This window comes from Euprymna scolopes, chromosome 22 (genome assembly GCF_053919585.1).
Source record: "Euprymna scolopes isolate OS-2025 chromosome 22, ASM5391958v1, whole genome shotgun sequence".
In the NCBI taxonomy this organism is placed as follows: domain Eukaryota; kingdom Metazoa; phylum Mollusca; class Cephalopoda; order Sepiida; family Sepiolidae; genus Euprymna; species Euprymna scolopes.
Genome location: NC_136503.1, coordinates 28454970 through 28472706, shown reverse-complemented (window position 1 = coordinate 28472706; position 17737 = coordinate 28454970). Strand labels below are relative to the sequence as shown.

The 17737-nt window shown below is 33.1% G+C and overlaps 1 protein-coding gene across 2 annotated transcripts in view; it reads left to right on the top strand.

Moving 5' to 3' along the window:
- LOC145243927 (tetratricopeptide repeat protein 39C-like) overlaps window positions 1-17737 on the top strand; it is a 227330-nt gene that overhangs the window by 103347 nt on the left and 106246 nt on the right. The window contains exons 1-2 of one of the 2 annotated variants that reach the window (XM_080107049.1): window positions 9387-9449; window positions 10298-10346. In XM_080107049.1, the coding sequence (XP_079963175.1) occupies window positions 10314-10346 (33 nt within the window). In that variant the 5' untranslated portion in view covers window positions 9387-9449; window positions 10298-10313. Of the gene's footprint in view, window positions 1-9386; window positions 9450-10297; window positions 10347-17737 lie in introns of those variants that run through there. The other variant, XM_080107048.1, reaches the window with a different exon arrangement.

Genomic DNA, 17737 nt, shown 5'->3' with positions numbered 1-17737 from the left:
TTAAACATTTGTTTAAAGTAAAGATCAGATGCAATGGGAGGAGGTTGCCTCAAGTGTATTTTAGTAGGAGGTGGTTGCATGACACTAGTTTATGCATCCGTTGAGGACCAGGTTTGAATTTGTGCTCCCACTGTAAAAGCATGGTACATGTGGTCTTAGGTGCTTCGGAACTCACCTCACTAGATTAGCTTAGACTTTAAAAAAAATTCTTAGCTGGTGGTACAAATGAGATCTCGTTCCTTTGTTTTGATACTAGAAAACCTCCGAGCCTGCCCAACCCATGCATCCTTTTCTTTTTTATTCTCCCCGGTCTTTCCCCAACTCGGAGGTCACCTTCCACTCCTATTTCCCCCCCCCCCTCAATTTTTTCCTTTCTATATCCCAGAGTAATTCACCCCAATCCCAACTAGTACCCGTCTAGGTATATCAGAATTTTTGTAGGAATTTTTGACACCCCTAACACGAAACTGCGAATAAAATATAAAAAACTCGTAATTTCTCTTTTAAAAGTGGGTTTATTTTCTTTATGGATTATACTTCCAAAATAAACTATTAAAGTTGTTTTAAAAGTAATAGAAATATATATATATATTTTTTAAAAACAGTAATGAATTTTACGAACTCAATATGTTTCAATTTTTAAACTTTAAAAATCTATCAAAATTTTTCTATTGATTCTATTTTTACGATATTTTCAGGGTCAATGTGAAATTTTATGCTCTTTCCAATAAACCGAATATAATATTTTAGACAAACGTTTTTTGTTAATTCCCCCCCCCATTTTCAAGTGTCTATTAAAAAGTAAATAATTAATTTACTTACCAAAGTGTTACATATCACAAATTGAAGAAAAAAGATCAATAAATAATATATTCAAATTTAAAAAAAAAAGTAGTGTTTTTTAGAAATTTACCTGTAAAGTTCGAAGTTTAAAACCTTTTTTTTTTTTTTAAACCATGTTGTTTATTTTTTCTTTTGTTTTGTTTTTTTAATGAAACCTTTGTCCTTGCTCCTTTTAATTGAAAAAAAAAAAACATTAGGGCTTGAATTACATTTTTCGAGTAGTTATAAGCTTGGAAAGACAGGGGGTCGAATAATTCACGCCTCCCATTTTGAAATGTCTATTAAAAAGTAAATAATTAATTTACTCACCAAAGTGTTATATATCACAAATTGAAGAGAAAAGGTCAATAAATAATATATTCAAATTTAAAAAAAAAAGTAGTTTTTTTTAGAAATCTACCTGTAAAGTCCGAAGTTTAAAACCTTTTAAAAAAAAAAAACACTTTTTTTTTTTCTTTTTTTTTTTTTAAATGAAACCTTGGTCCTTGCTCCTTTAATTGAAAAAAACAATTAGGGCTTGAATGACATTTTTCGAGGAGTTATAAGCTTGGAAAGACGGAGTGGAATTATTCACTATTTTTCACGAAATTTCTGACACACCAAGTGCCCGTCTTGCTTGTTTTCTGTTCCAGGAAAACCATGGGCGATCTAATACTTAGATTAGGGTCGGGAGGGATCATACTAACATACTTCAATAGGCATTTTATTTGTTTCAATCTTTTTTTTGGGGGGGGGGGTGTTTCTTAGTTTTTTTTCCCCCACTCCATTCCATAAACTTTTTACAATAATGAACTTTTACACCATAAAATTCAAAGACTTTAACAAATGAACGATTTTCTTTTTTTGTTTATATATATTTAAACAAAATAATTTTTAAATGTATACACATGAACACGCATACACAATTTTTACAAAAACGCTTGGAGAATTTAAGTAGGTTTAACTTTACGGTGTGAATGCGGTATTGTGGTAAATGGTACCATTCAATAGTAATTTCACAAGTTGTATAAACAATAGAAAGACTCTGCATCCATCTCCCTCCCCCAATTCCTTGTAGGGCTTCATGCCGAAGTTTCTTTGTGATCTTTTTCTTTTTATCGTTTTTTAACCTTAAATTATAAATTTTTACCGGCAATAAACACACACACACACACACACACACACATATATATATATATATATATACTAGCATGGATACCCAATGTTGCCAGGATCGACATGGAGTTCGGTTTGGCCACACCTGCTATACTAAGAATATTGACAAGTTTTTCATTATTATATGTCAACTCCATCGTTACCGCAACAAAAATTTCAAAAATAAAAGAACGAATGAAAACACGAACATGTAATTCCCCCCCCCCCCCGGAAAAGAAAAAGGCAGAAGTACGCGACAAACACTCCACCAGATATTTTGGCAGAAGGGATAGGAAGAGAAGCTATTCTCCGGATATTTAGCACCTTTTATGACTATATTGCAGTTTAAGCGAATTTCTTTTATGCTCCATCAGTCTAGAAAGATTTGTTATTACGGTTTGTTGCAACGAAAACAAACAGTAAATAATTCAGTTTCAAAAATACCAAAGTAGAATTTGTTTAAACCGAAATACACATTTTTATGCTATAAAAATGATGAGTTTTTACTTGTGTTATTAAAAGAAAAAAAAAAAAAATTAGCAGTTACAATGTCAAAAAAATGTGGAGAAAAAACTGGCAAAAGACGTAAATGAGTTTTTTTTGTTTTAGTTTTAAATAAAGAATCGTAGTTGAATCGGATTATTTGTTTATTTTAAAATAAAAATCCACTAGATTGCGAAATTACGGAAATTATTTTATTTGAACTGATTCCAAAAATAATGCTTGAAAGTTTGTGTGAATTATTTTTAGTTTGATTATCCGCCGAAAAAGAAAATAAAAACAAAAAGAAGAAAATTAGCGTCCAAGGGAAATAACTCAAAACTCAAATAACTGAAATTGGTTTATAAAAAAATCGATGTTGGTAAAAATAAATTAAATTAAATATGTTCTCAATATAAATCAAATTTAAATAATAAACTTAAATAGAACACTAAAAAACAATCCTTCCACTATGAACAATAACTGACACACCACTATTTAATAAATCGATTTCCCTTAATGTAATATGCAAATGAGGTCATCTCTTAATCGTCTATTTTGCAAAATAATAATAATATATATATAGGAATGAATGAAGTATTAAACTAGTAATGGACCTTTTGTATATATTAATCAAATTGTGAACAAACAAACAAACAGGAATACGAATTTACTAGCAAAAGTACTCGTCGTTGACTGGGTTCAAAAACAGCCTACAGAAAATGGACTCTGATTTATGAAAGTATGATAGGCTATGAAAAGGAAGGGTTATAAAAAGATAGCTTCGAATTTGGAGGTATCAAAACCAAAGCAAAATATGATGAAAGTAAAAATTAAATAGATAAACCTCATAATTTATTATACCATACCTGTTCACACTGAAACACTTATCACAATATTCTGTGGATCTATATTAAAAAAACATTGTTAAACTTTGTGACATATTTCCATTCCATGGAGGTCAGGCGCGAACGAACACCCCATAATTTTATTATACCATATTTCTTCAAACTGAAAGATAATTATCAAAGTATACTTACGCAGATAGATATGAAAAGTCTTTATTAAAGTTTGTGTCTATTTCGATTCTAGTGAGGCCAGGTGCAAACGCTGACCCCACAATTTTATTGTACCATCCCTATTTAAGTTAAAACATACTTATCAAAGTATTCTTATGTACATCTATATCAAAAACACTTGTAAACGTTTTTTTTTAATTTTTAAATTTTTTATTTCCATACTTTGTGGACCAGGCGCATATGCAGACCCCACAATTTTAATGAATCATTATTATGCCAGATTAAACATACCCATTCCTGTGTCTCGATACATCTATCATTATATGTGATCAGTTTTCTATAATAGTCAACCATATAGGAGCCTATTCGTGACCAGACACAGACGTTCAGCTTCATATATATAGGAACAAAGTGTAGTATCTGTTCTGATACTACTCTTCGTTTTTTCTGTCCTCGATCAGTGAAGAAGAAATCCTAAACTGAGGCAATTTTTATTTTTGTTCCTATCCCGAGTGTCCCATTTTGGGATCTGTATATTTCCCACATTAAAAACCGACCTTGTGTCTAAGTTTGCCTTTGTGGAGAGGCAAGTAAATAATATTAAAATGTATCCCTACTGTCCAGGTTGTACGTGTTGCTCCTCATTTGTTTTCAATCAGTTCATAAAGCAAATGTACCTGTGAAACTCGATAACAAAAAACTGGGAGTGACTCATCCCATTCTCCACTCTCCATCTTTATGCTTGTTTATCCTTCTAGCCGCCGGGAGAGAGGAGGATGAATTCAATATTAAAAATGTTTTATGTTTCATTTGTTTTGTTGGCAGTGACCTGTACTGACCAACCATGGTTGACAGGCAAAGACATAGAAAGTGGAACGGCTGCTCCACTAGTGATCCGTGTAATTTCCGGTTTTGGATTTGAATACTTCCCATTTTATGTGTGTGTGGGGGGGCAACTTTTGATTGATCAATACCCCCCCCCAATCGTGTGTCACACACACACACACACACACACACACACACACTAAATAAAAAAATTAGTGAAAAGTAATAGAGATAGATAAAACAGGGAAGAAATAGAGCAAATACTAAGGTAAAAAAAAAAAAAATAGACAAAGATATTCAGAGAAAAATAGAAACATGCATTTTGTCAATGGAAGAAATGTGTGTGTGTGTGTGTGTTAGGGTGTGTGGATGGGGGATACGTTTCAGTCTTTATTGCCAATAATAAATAATGAGCACACTTTCCCTTTAGTTTCCCATCATCACAGCATTAATAATAATCTATAATTATCCTTTTATAGGTCGACTTCCAATTTCTATCAGATCTAGTATTTGTGCTTGCCTGCTTACAAGCGTTAGACATGTGGTTGGAGTTTTTAATGTGGGAAAAATTTAGCTCCCTAAAAGGATTGAGACAAATCTATCTTCTATATATATATAAAAGCGAAAATGTATGTATGTATGTACGCTTTTCCTCGATGTCCACAAAAGGCTTCTTTCAGAGAAGCGCTCGCTCGCTTCACAACTTCTTAAAACTTTTTATATAATCTATAAATTGTAATATCTCACACTTAACCACGGAGCTCGCTTGTCTATTTAATTTTATTGACTTTCAAACATTAATTATTCCACATTTCCCGCATCGGCACGCGTTACATTCGTTCAAAAAGCGAAACTTGACTCTAATCACTGCCAATGGTCTCTCGAAAGCTAAGTAACGTTTGGTTAATGTCGACTTCGTCATATCAGACAGTAGCTTTCATTTCGAGACGAGACGCTCCCCCTAATAAATAGGGAGCGGGTTTTTAAAAACAAACAAACCGATTCATTGACCTCATTAAAAACTGTCCCGCACAAAATGCTAACTGCTGAATACCTATCGCCGTCACGTCAATCAAAGATGCGCACCTGTTTTTTTTTTTTTTTTTTTTTTTTTTCACACTTTACTATTTTCCAACTGTGGGTCAAGGCTTGGTTTTTTTTTCACGGGCACCTGTTTTTTTTTTTTTTTTCACATTTCGGGTTTTTTTCACACACACCTACAAACACCCGGGTAATGCCGGGTACCCCTCGCTAGTATATCTATAAAAGTGAAATTGTGTGTGTGTGTGTGTCTGTGTGTGTACATTTCCCTACCAAACTACTCTGCTAATTTTCAGTCTTTGGACCCGAGATTTGACATAAGGGGGCCAATGTTTGGTCTAAACATTTGAAATTTTACATAAAGGGTATTCAGACATGCAGCAAGCATTTTAATCAGTTTTTGGGCGAAAATTTGGCTGCCAAAAGGTAAAAATTGAAAGAATTGACCGTTGCAGACTCTACCAAACTCCTTCGCCAATTTTGGGTCTAAACACTTGAAATTTTAGATGTAGGTTACCTGGACACGAGTCAAACTTTTTAATATATATATATAAAGTTAATAACAGTACATAGGGCCCGAGCAAAGCCGGGCTGAACTGCTAGTAAATAAAAAAAACAAAAAAAGAACATTTCAATCTAGAAGATTCCTATTATTCTAAGCAAGCATAGAACAGATAAAACACTTTGATCCTAGTTTGTAATTGATTACCTTGTCCAGGTAACCTTCATCTAAAATTTCAAGTGTTGAGACTCAAAATTGGCAAAGGAGTTTGGTAGAGTCTACAAACGTTAAACTATTTGCCAAGAACTTTGCAGCTAATTCTACCCTATGCGACCAAGGCCATCAATCAACCCCCCCCCATTTCCTCCTATAACAGACAACACGCTATGCGACATACAAATATCTGTGCGTGATGTTGCCAAGCTAATCAACAACCTCAAGTTCTGATAAGTATTGATAATCCAAAAAAATCCCATTAAAGGAGCACTCCAATTTTTACAATAGTTAACACTTATACAGTAAGTGCATTTAAGACATTTTATCACCATGTAAGCAGAAGTGCCCAGCATATAAAAACAAGTTCTTTGATAAAACAAAAGCGCATTCAAAATGAATGTTTCTGTTTAGAGCACAATTGAACAATTATAGTTGACGTTTACATTTTAAATTTTAATTAAAGATAAAAATAATTTCATGAAATCGCTAGTAGGTTCTCTAAAATGCAATGTAAACTACAATGAATTGTGGACTAAAACATTGAGAGAAGGCATGTGAAGCTTGCTCCACTGCACCACTGGTTTCCTGACTAGAGCAGACAATTGATTTGATTGATAAATATACGATTTAACCAATTTCGATGAGAATAAAAGTATTGGAGGTGTGGAACATTCCTTGATCTTTTTTTGAATCCTGAGCAACGTCTGGTCTTTCTGCTAGTAAATTAATAACACTATTTGAATTAAGGACAGAGGCATTTTATTGAGTTGCATTATTTTTTTTTTATAAATTTTTGGATGAATAACTTTTACTCACTCTGATTCTGACTTTACAACCTTGTCTCAACTTACTGAATTATATAAATCCACAAAGAAAATCGACCAAATGAAAACTTAAAAAATTGAAAAAATTTCCATGCCTTCAATTTTGTGATGGTAATTTTTTTTTGTTTTTGTTTCTCATACATTTTTTTTTTTTTTTTTTTTTCACACATTTTTTTTTATTTTATCATGAAAAAATGTTTTCGGTTGCTTTCAAGTATTTTTGAAATTTGATCTCTTGCACTTGTTGAAGTTGCCGAGTGGATACCATTATTGTGAACTGGAAGACTATTCTAGCTTGTGTGTGGGAATCATTAGGCTAGATTGCCTATAGGGATGAAACGTTAATGCCTCTGTAGCTTAATTGATATAAATATATTTTCATAACTTACTATCTAGCGCTACTGATGTATTATGCACTGTTGAAGTAAATATTAAAAATTGATACATAATATATTATATCATTATAAGTGGATACATGAAATAATAATAATATTAATAATAAGAATTTGTATAATAGCGTTGCCTGGAGGAAAAATGATTTCAGTGAAAAAATATACATTAGAATATTAACTTATTTTTAAAAAAAAAGAAAAAAAACTATTTTGTTGTAAGTTTGGTGATCAAAATAGGATTTAACCATATTTTTTGTATGAAGATAAAAAATAATTGTTATAAAAAAAACAACAACATATAAACAAGTTATCTAGGTCTAAAGCTGTGGCTAGGTCCTCTACGGTAATGTTTTGAATAGTAGCACCTCTCTTAAATGTTTTCAGGCGAACCATGACAACACAAATATCAATTTTCATCTAAAAATTGTTATAAGATCTCATTTTACTATTATTACTAATAATAATAACCACAGCAGAAAAAAAGTAAAATAACAAAGAAATATTCATGAAGCTTATCATATTGGAAACAGATGTATTGTTAATTACCAAAGTAATGAACATAATTAAATGAAAAAAAAAATAGTAAGAAATGGGTTTATAGAAAAAGTCTTAACGAATGTTAAATGTTTGAAAAGAATTATGAAACTGCTATTCTTATATTCCACGAAATTGGCACCAGTCATTATTTGAATTGAAAATGTACAGCAGATAACAAAATATTATTGTAAAAAATAAAACTCAAACGGTGTTAATTTTATTATACTATGAATAATTAGGACCCAGGGTTTTGTATGGAAAGAAGATATTAAAAAGCAAGTAAAACTGGTAACCACATTTTAAAGATTTTTTTTGGCGAAGAGTGAAGAAGGCAGGTAATCCAGAAAAAAAAAAAATTCAATAAATACTGAAATGAACTAAATGCATAATTTCTGGAAACATGCCTAAAGACTTAGCCTAATTGAACGCTGAATTAGCATGTGAAGGTTTTGGTTATTAAGCACTAATGTCTAAATGTAAAGAAAAAATCGATTTTCTTTTTGTCAACATTCTTTTGGTTCATTTTTTATTTGAAAAAGAGATTTTATTGTCGAAATATTTAAGACATCTACCATCCCTGTTATATCAAACAGTAAGCCCATATTTACTGATTTGTATTTGTGATTGTTCTTGAAAAAATAGATATACGTAGATGTATAAAATCTGCAAGATTCGTTTGTCTGTTTTTGTTCATATGTAAATGAATGATAAAAGATAAAATAAAATTGAGTAGGACTTGAAAGAGTTAGAGGATAGGTCTGATGTGGATTGGACGAGAACGTAAGGTGGGGGGTGTAAAGAGCGAATAGTTTGTGATTGTAGAATTCTATCCACCCCCACCCCCCCATCTTATACATACAGAATACACCTGGAAACAATGGCAAGTAAAACTGAAGCTTTGTGTCATCTATAGGACGGTTGGAGGTTGAGAGATCTTACATAGTTGATAAGGTTAAGAAATAGTGTAAGCAGAAACCAAAAGGTATAAATATATTTATCTCCCACAAAGAGAAATAATACAAGGGTCAGAAAGTGCGATTGATAAGTTAGCATCCCTAAAGAGGGGCATTCTGACTCTGCAAAAAATGCCTGAGCATCCCTGTCAGCATTTCCTAGTAGAGGCACCTCATAGGGTGAGCTTATTGCTAACCCTATCTCAAAGAGAGAAGGCAAAGCCTGGGAGAGTGGATTTCTTAGAACTAGACAGGACCAACAATATACCACAATCAATAGGGAAAAGGTCATACCAAGAATCGTCTAAACTCTGTTGATTTGGGGGGGGGGGATAAAGCTGGAAAACATGGGTTTTTGTGTGTATGTGTGTGGGGAGGGTGAAGTAGGGTGTTAGAAATATTCTAAATAAGATGTTTTGCAATTTGCATAAGTGAGTTTATTATAATTTATGTTGCTTTTTGCACACAAATAAAGTGTGCAAAAAGCAACAATAGGAGAGGTTCTATATAAACTCCCACAAAAGAACTTCCAACAGAAGGAACTCTCAAATATTGGAGGAAGTTAATTTTAATTAAAAAAAATAAAAAAAGCACCTCACCTCTGCTAAACTGACTTTCTTAAACAAGGAAAACACCTTCCAGAAAAAACCGTTTGTTTGGAAATCACACAAGAAACCAACTAAGTATCTCTTTGTTATATTTGTAATTGTAATATATATTCGATTGAATGCAATAATTGCCTTTGTTTGGTTTGTCACTATCTTTATACAAAAAAAGATGATTGTTCTTAAACTAAAGTGTTTTTGTCTTTATTGTACAAGTTAGAAGTAACCTTCCAAATAATTTTTTACAAGGGACAAACACCTTGCACAAGGTTGTCCAAGACAGTTTATGGACAAATTCAATTCAACCCATAGACGAAACTCGGACAGGTACTTCTAATCAATAACTAAGGCATAACTCAAAGCTCCCCGATTGGTGAATCACCACCAGATACACTTTAAAGTCATATATAAGTCTGAGAAAATTATTTGAATACATCATGTGAATACACAAACATACAAATGTTGAATGTTAATTATTAGTTCTTGGATTGGACCTAGTAATCTACTCTCATTTGTTTGTTCACACTTTTCTCAATAACCACGCGGATTTAAAAAAAAAAAAAATTGCACCAACATTAGTCATGGTGAAAGTAAATTTTTGCCAGAACCGATTTTCTGAGATAACTCTGGTTTTCTCCCTAGGGGGGCATTATAAGAGTAAAAATGCCCCAAATCGTTCATCCATTCGCACTTAGATTTTTAAAAATTTTGCACAAACATTAATCATGGTGAAAGTAAAATTTTCACTTGTGGAGGAGGACCTTGCATGCTCAGCTTGTGTTGTCCATATGTCTTTTTTTATTTCTTTATAAAGAAACAAAAAATGAAAGAAGAGAAATGGTAGAATGTGCAATAAAGTAAATAAACCAAATCATGCTAAGATATATATATATATATATAAATATATATTTTTTCTTTTTTTCTAGAAATGAAAGTCCTCTGATGCATGCTGGGTCCAGTTTTATGCTGTTCATGGTAAGTAAAATTTTATGTCTTCATTTCGCCTCATATGATTAGTTTAGTGGGTCTGTTCCAATAATTTTGTTTATTTACCTGACGATATTAGACACAAGGTATGGTGATGTTTTGAAAAGTTATCGGAGTAGAGGAAGTGCACGCTGGCCTACAAAAAATGTCCGAGTCAGCCCATTGGCATTAGCTGAGAATAGGGGCTCCTCAAACGAATAGCAATAAACTAATCATTCTTCAAAGAAAGAAGTAAAATCTTAAATAATTGACCCCCTAGAACTAAACAAAAATACCTTAGACTGACGGAAAGCAGCAAGGGCTCTGTTAAACAAGTTTTATCTGTTATTTGATAAAAAAGTTATTGCAGTATCGCGAAGAAACAAGGCAGTAAATATGTTTTTAGTTTAACCCTTTATGACCTGAATATGATGTAGATGATTAAAAAAATATTTGTTAAGTTTAGTTTGTTTAAAGGGTACAATACAGTGGAACCCTGGGATATGACCTTAAAAATTAGTAACAAAATACATTACAGTATATAATACACATGACATTATAAATAACACCGTAAGGCGAGGCAAATACCGTAATCAGAGGCTCGGAAAAGCATATTCCACATTGTAACCGGAAAAAAACGTATCCTAGAGCCACCGTATCCTGGGGTGCTACTGTATATTTATCTAAATAACCCATGTAATATAGTTTCAGAATATGTATGGCTGAGTGCAATCTTTCTCCAAAATTTATAAACATGCAGGCAGAAACTGAAACTTTATAATAGATATATACATAATGCATGTAAATTTTATTTAGATTTTTAATGAAAAGTTGAAATGAGAAAATTAATTAAACTAAGAGATGCCCAGAGGGGCATAATAAATAAATAAAAGAAACAAAATGAAACTCCCACATATGTTTTGACATCACCTGAAGCAAATGCTCTTTGCCTTCAAACAAGCAAAAGAATAAATGCTTTGATTTTTTTTTTTTTTTTTTTTTTTTTTTTTTTTACTCAAATGTTTTTATTGAATTACTCTCTTTCCTTCACTGCACGACTATCGGTGCAATTGGTTCTGCAACTGCATGGCCTTCTCAACCTATATGCTATAACCCTGCTCGTGTTGTATAATGTAAGCAGGTTTAAAATGCATGGAGCTAGCTGTGACGTCATTCATTGGCAGTGGAGATTAAAATGGAAATCGATCATCCCTTTTCTACATGCAAACACAAACATATACCCATTTCTTCCCTTGTTTAGTTTTTTACTCGCTATTCCTTTTTCTTTGTCTTTCTCTCCTTTCTGTTTGTTTATTCCCCAACCATCTCTCTCTCTCACCTGGTTGTCTGGTTTATTGGGCGCATTTACATTAAGGGAACACAAAGGTAGCAAGTTCATTGAAACATATACCATTGAAGTACTTGTAGAACACAGGGATTCAACATTGCTATGATTAGGCAGTGTAGGAGCTAGTAGCTTAGAGCCTCTTTTTTGAACCCTGTCGAAGAGGAAGAGCTTAGTGCAGAGGTTCTCGACCAGTGGTAAATTTACCCCTAGGAGGTAGAAAAATTGTATAGTCGGGAGGGGGTAAATAATTGAAGTACTTGATAGTTTAAAAATACTTATTTCTTTTCAGATTGTTTAAAATATTTATTTTTTAAAATTACTTGTTTCTTTTAAGATTGTTTAAAAATTCTTGTTTCTTTTCAGATTGTTTTAAAATATTTCTTTTCAGATTATTTAAAAATACTTAAATATTTTAAACAATCTAAAAGAAATATTTCTTTTCATATTGCTTAAAAATACTTATTTCTTTTCAGATTGTCTAGTGTCTAAGAAACGTACAAATATGGCTTTGCCTTCATTGTTGTGGATCGTGTATAATACTATTTTTATATAAAACCAACAGTCCTAAACAATAAAAAGGTTCTTTTTTGACCTTGTTTTTCTGTCACTTTATGAACTTTTTTTGTATGAGAGTAGGAAATGCATAAAGCGAAGAGTTTTTTTTTTTTTTACATGGAAGTAATCACTTATCAAGGCATAGAAGCCACTCGAGGATAAGGGCCAGTGCATGTTTTTTTTACATAGGCATCACCATTTATCGAGGCCACTCGAGGATAAGTGTTAAAGAGTGTACAGTAGAAATTGGACAATATAGTAACCGTTAGTAATGGAGATTCGGTAAATTTGTTAACTTATATGGAACGGCTCATCAAAAACTTGTTTACATTAGACTTGAAGACAACCATATTGTAGTCAGCTGGAAAGCAGAAAAACGGAAGACAATTCCATAGGCGTGCAGTTCTAATAAAGAAGCTTTGCTCATGGAATCTACATTCAGGTTTAGGTACAGATAAAGAGTGGGGGGAAACTAGTGATAGTGTTTTCTGCTAGACGAGTGTTTCTTGTGAAAGTTTGGCGAGGGGGGGGACATAAAATGGAGCTCAGCCGAGCACTTGCCATGAAAATAACGATAAAACAAACTTGCAACATCTCTTCTGTGAGAAAGAGGTTGCAGGAAAGAGAAAAGGACATCCCCCACAAGGCTACAAAGTCTATTTTGAACTCTATCAAGGCAGGACAAGTCCTTTCTAGCAGCTCCTGCCCAAATGTGGCAACAGTACTCTATCCTTGGACGTACCTGGCTTTTATATAGATAGAGAATTGCATCAGCAGTGGGATATCTACTGGATCGATAGAAGGATCCCACCATTTTTTCAGCGGCCTTGTCAACGGATTATATGTATGCGTTCCATTTAAGATCAGGAGTAAAAGTCGAGCCCAGAAGCTTGTCAAAACATGAGGTCTCCCCAAGATGAGAACCATATATTTCAATTGATGCCAGATGGGGATCAGAGTGTTGATGATGTAAAGATAAAAGCTTGGTTTTAGATGCATTAAAAGTAACAAGCCACCTCTTTCCCTATTGTACCGCTTGTTCAAGATCAGAGGAGAGAGAATCAGAGAGAACTTGGTCATTTACGGTCTTAGATATGCTACCATAGATAGTAGTATCATCAGCATAGATGTCTACGAATAATGTAAGGATGTGATTTGGAAGATCATTAATATAGATCAGGAAGAGAGTTGGGCCCAGGATGGACCCCTGAGGGACTCCAGCATTAATACTGAGAGCTTCTGATTTCTGCCCATCAACCACCACTACTCTTATGAACCTATCAGAGAGAAATGATTCAATAATTAAGAGATTTCCAGCTACACCGTAGCTGGAGATCTTGTGAAGTAAACCTTTATGCCATACTCTATCAAAGGTCTTTGATATGTCAAGAGCAATTGCCCTAGAAAGGTAGCCTCCGTCGAGAGATTCGCTAATCCTATGAGATATAACTGTAAGCACATCTGCTGTAGATCTAGCAAACGGAAACCATGGATTGAAGAAATAAAATGGACAGAAGAGCATGTTATCTTGGTTGGGATTAAATTATCTATATATAAATACTGGTATTTATATTAGATTGAAGTTTACCATTGCGTATATCAGGTAAACTGCATCTTTTTTTATATATCTTCTATAATCCTATAAATTCGTTTTTCTTTTGTGTGTATTGATATTCATATTAAAAACCGTCTTTTCTATTTATTTAAAAAGAAAATACAATTTTCTTATATATGGGTTGTGGGATTGCATTCACTAGCAAAAGATCTAGCTAATTTGCATATTCTTTTAAACATTCATTTTTAATTCCCTATTAGTTTTTTCGGTTTTCTGATGGAATGATCATCTTTAGTTAACTATTACGTGTAATTATATTCATGCAGATATTCTACATGATTTATACTTGCATAATATTTGCATAGAAAGTTTACAGTAAAAATTGTTTCCATATATATTTATGTATACATATATATTTTTGTTTAATCTATCTATCTATCTACATATCTATAAAAGTTAACGTGTCTGTGTGTGTACATTTCCCTACTTAACTTTGTTAATTTTAAGTCTACAGACTCGAAATTTGATATACAGGGTACTGAGATTTGGGAAAATCTGTGTAATTCGTTTTCGGCCAGAAATTTAGCTATTAAGGGGTCAAAGTTCAACGATTTGACCTTTGAGAACTCTACCAAACTCCTCCGACAATTTTGGGTCTAAACACTTGAAATTTTAGATATAGGTTCCTTGGACATGGATCTAACTTAATAACTTGATTTGAGTCCCAAACAATAAATATTGAGGAGTCATAATAGGGGTCAAATTTAAAAAAAAAAAAAAAAAAAAAAATTGACCTCTGCGGTTTCTACCAAATTACTCAGACAATTTCTGGTCTAAACATTTGAAATTTTACATAAAGGGTATTCAGAGATATGGCAAGCTTTTTAATCAGTTTGGGTCGAAAATTTTTAGTTACATATATACATACATTTATATATTGGTATGTTTGCATGTGTGCCTAAAACTTTGCGACAGAGGCGACGGATTTTTACAAGATCAGTATCGTTTTGAAGTCCGACCTTTCAGACGACAAATATCGAAAAACTGGCTAAAAACATTAATATCTTCACCTTCAACTGGGCACTTTTCTACAGGGTGGGGGGGGGGTCGTTTTTTCGCCGATATTTTTGAAAGTCATCCTCTACTTTCTATTGTCTTGCCTTAATTAAAACCTACCTCAATTCCGGTTTGGCGGTGGTCATAATGACAAAGGCATCAGATATTTTTCCCCAATCTTTTCGTCCTTCGTAGTACGAGTTCAAGCCTGCCTTTCTACTACCACTTTTTTTTTGCTCAACACACACATCCAAAAACCCGGGCAAGGCCGGGCTGAAATGTTAGTGTATATATATATATATATATATATATATATATATATATATATATATTTTGAAGTTCAACCTTTTAGACGACAAATATCGAAAAATTGGCTAAAAACATTAATATCTTCACCTTCAACTGGGTACTTTTCTACGGGGGGGGTCGTTTTATTTGCCCTCGTTTGTATGGTTTGCCTTAGACCCATAAAGAGGGGGTACCGTTGAGACCCATATTATCTATGATAGGGTCTTGTCAACATAAGCTAGCAAAATGGTTGACAATTATTTTAGAACCTGTTTTGAAACTTTATAGTTCATATTGTGTTAAAGATTCTTTTAACTTTGCTAACTTTATACAAAATTATACTCATTCAGACAAATTTATGTGTTCCTTCGATATTTCCAGTCTTTTTACTTGTATCCCATTGTTAGAGACTATTAATATTTGTGCTGATGCTTTATATCGGAATAAACTTCCTACTCCCCCAATACCAGAAAATATTTTTGTAGAATTGATGAAATTCACCACCATGTCGGTAGAATTCAGTTTCAATGATATTATGTACAGACAGACGGATGGTGTGGCCATGGGTTCCCCATTCCCAGTGTTGGCTAATATCTTTGTGGGTTTTCATGGAGAGGGTCGATTGTCTGGCTTGCATAAACCAGACATTTATTTTCGTTACGTTGACGACACTTTCTGCTTATTTGACAATGAGACGAATGCGGATGCTTTTTTTGTGTCCCTTTAATAACGTTCATCCAGCCCTTAAGTTTACGGCAGAAAAGGAAACGAATTCTACTCTTCCGTTTTTGGATGTTTTTGTGTCCAAGACATCCTCGTGTTTTCTTACTTCTGTTTATCGTAAACCAACTTTTATGGGTCTCTATACGCGTTGGGACTCTTTTTGCCCTATAAACCAAAAATATAATTTAATCAAAAATTTAACACATATGGCCTTGATAATTTGTTCTGAGGTCAATTTGGATAACGAACTCAAATTTATCACTAAGACCCTCTGTAATAATGGTTACCCCTTGGATATTGTTGAAACTACTATCAATAAGAAAGTTTCTAATTTTCATAAACCTAAAGAAATTATAGCTAATAAATGTCCTGTGTACCTACGTCTACCTTGGCTAGGTAATATCAGTGACCGATTTGCTAAGCAAATTTATTTTTCTATACAACGGTGTCATTTTGCATCGAACCCGTGTGTTGTTTTTTCAATTAGACCTATGTTGCCGTCTATTCACAAAGATGTTCTCCCCCCCACACACACACACCATAATAATTCTATTATTTATTTATTTAAATGTAGTTGCAGTGCGCACTATGTTGGGCGAACCTCGCAAAGATTAGATTTTCGTTTGAAACAGCATGTGCCTTCAAAGATTCGTTATGCAAATTTTTCACCCTCCGATGTTCTGAGTAATACGTATGGTTCTGCGATTTGCGCCCATCTTATAAATAACCATGCGTGTGCCACGAATTTCAGTGCTGACATGTTTACGATCCTTAGTAAGTCGCACTCTCCCTATCATTTGAAAATTTTAAAGACTCTTTTTATTAAGTCATTGAGACCTTCTCTTTGCAAAATCTTCTTGAACTTAATTTAGTCTCTGTAATTTTTCCCCGTTTATTTATTTTTTATTTTTTTCCTATTCCCCGCCATTTTCATGACTTTTTTTTTTGTTTTTTTTTTTGTTTTAAATCGTATTTTCCTCGATTTAGCTTTGATAAGTGAGGAAGGAAACCTGGTTAGCTAACCTTTATTTTCATTTTTTATTTTTTAAATTCATTGCTTTTTGGTCTGTATTTAGCCGTTATAAAATTCTGTATCCCCCGGAAAATTTTCAAATATATATATTTATACTCGCCGGACCCGTAAACTGGCGTTGCTCGGTGGAAGCCCCCCCCCATCATCTGCAAAAAAGTTAACTGCTGTTGTTGGTGGTGGCCACTGCCATCCCTGAACAAATGCAGACACTGGTGGTCGTGGTTGAAATGAAATAATCTGGCTTTCACTGGCAAGTAGTGATGGTTTGGGTTGATAACATGCAGGTACTTTTTGAATGAAAAAAAAAAAGCAATTAAGGGAATGCGCAAATCAGTATGATTTAATAAAAGTACGGAAAATAGTTTATTATAATAATGATGGAAAGTATAAACAGAAGTTTTAGAGGTTAGGGATTCTCTCTGTATATGAATATAAGAATCAATAGAGATTGATTATTATTTATTACGAGGAATAATTTGCACGGTGGACTAATTTGCAAAAAAAAATAAAAAGTAATAATGATTATGCCGTTCTTCAATTCCATCTGTGTTTATTTACAGTATGACATCAGCTGATATTTGGGCTTGACGATGAAAGCCCTGGAAAAGTCACTTCTGATTAATGTTTAGTTTTATAATATGTGAACCAAGAAATGGTTTACAGCGATTTTAAATGGTATCTCTTCTTTTATTGTAAATTGAACTCATTAATAAGAAAAATTAAAGTAAAATGGGTGAGATACATCCAAGCTTGAACAGGGGATCATTTGATCTGTAGTCAAATGCTCTACCATTGAGCTATATCTCTAGATTAAGATAAATCTTCTTTTTTTTTTTTTTTTT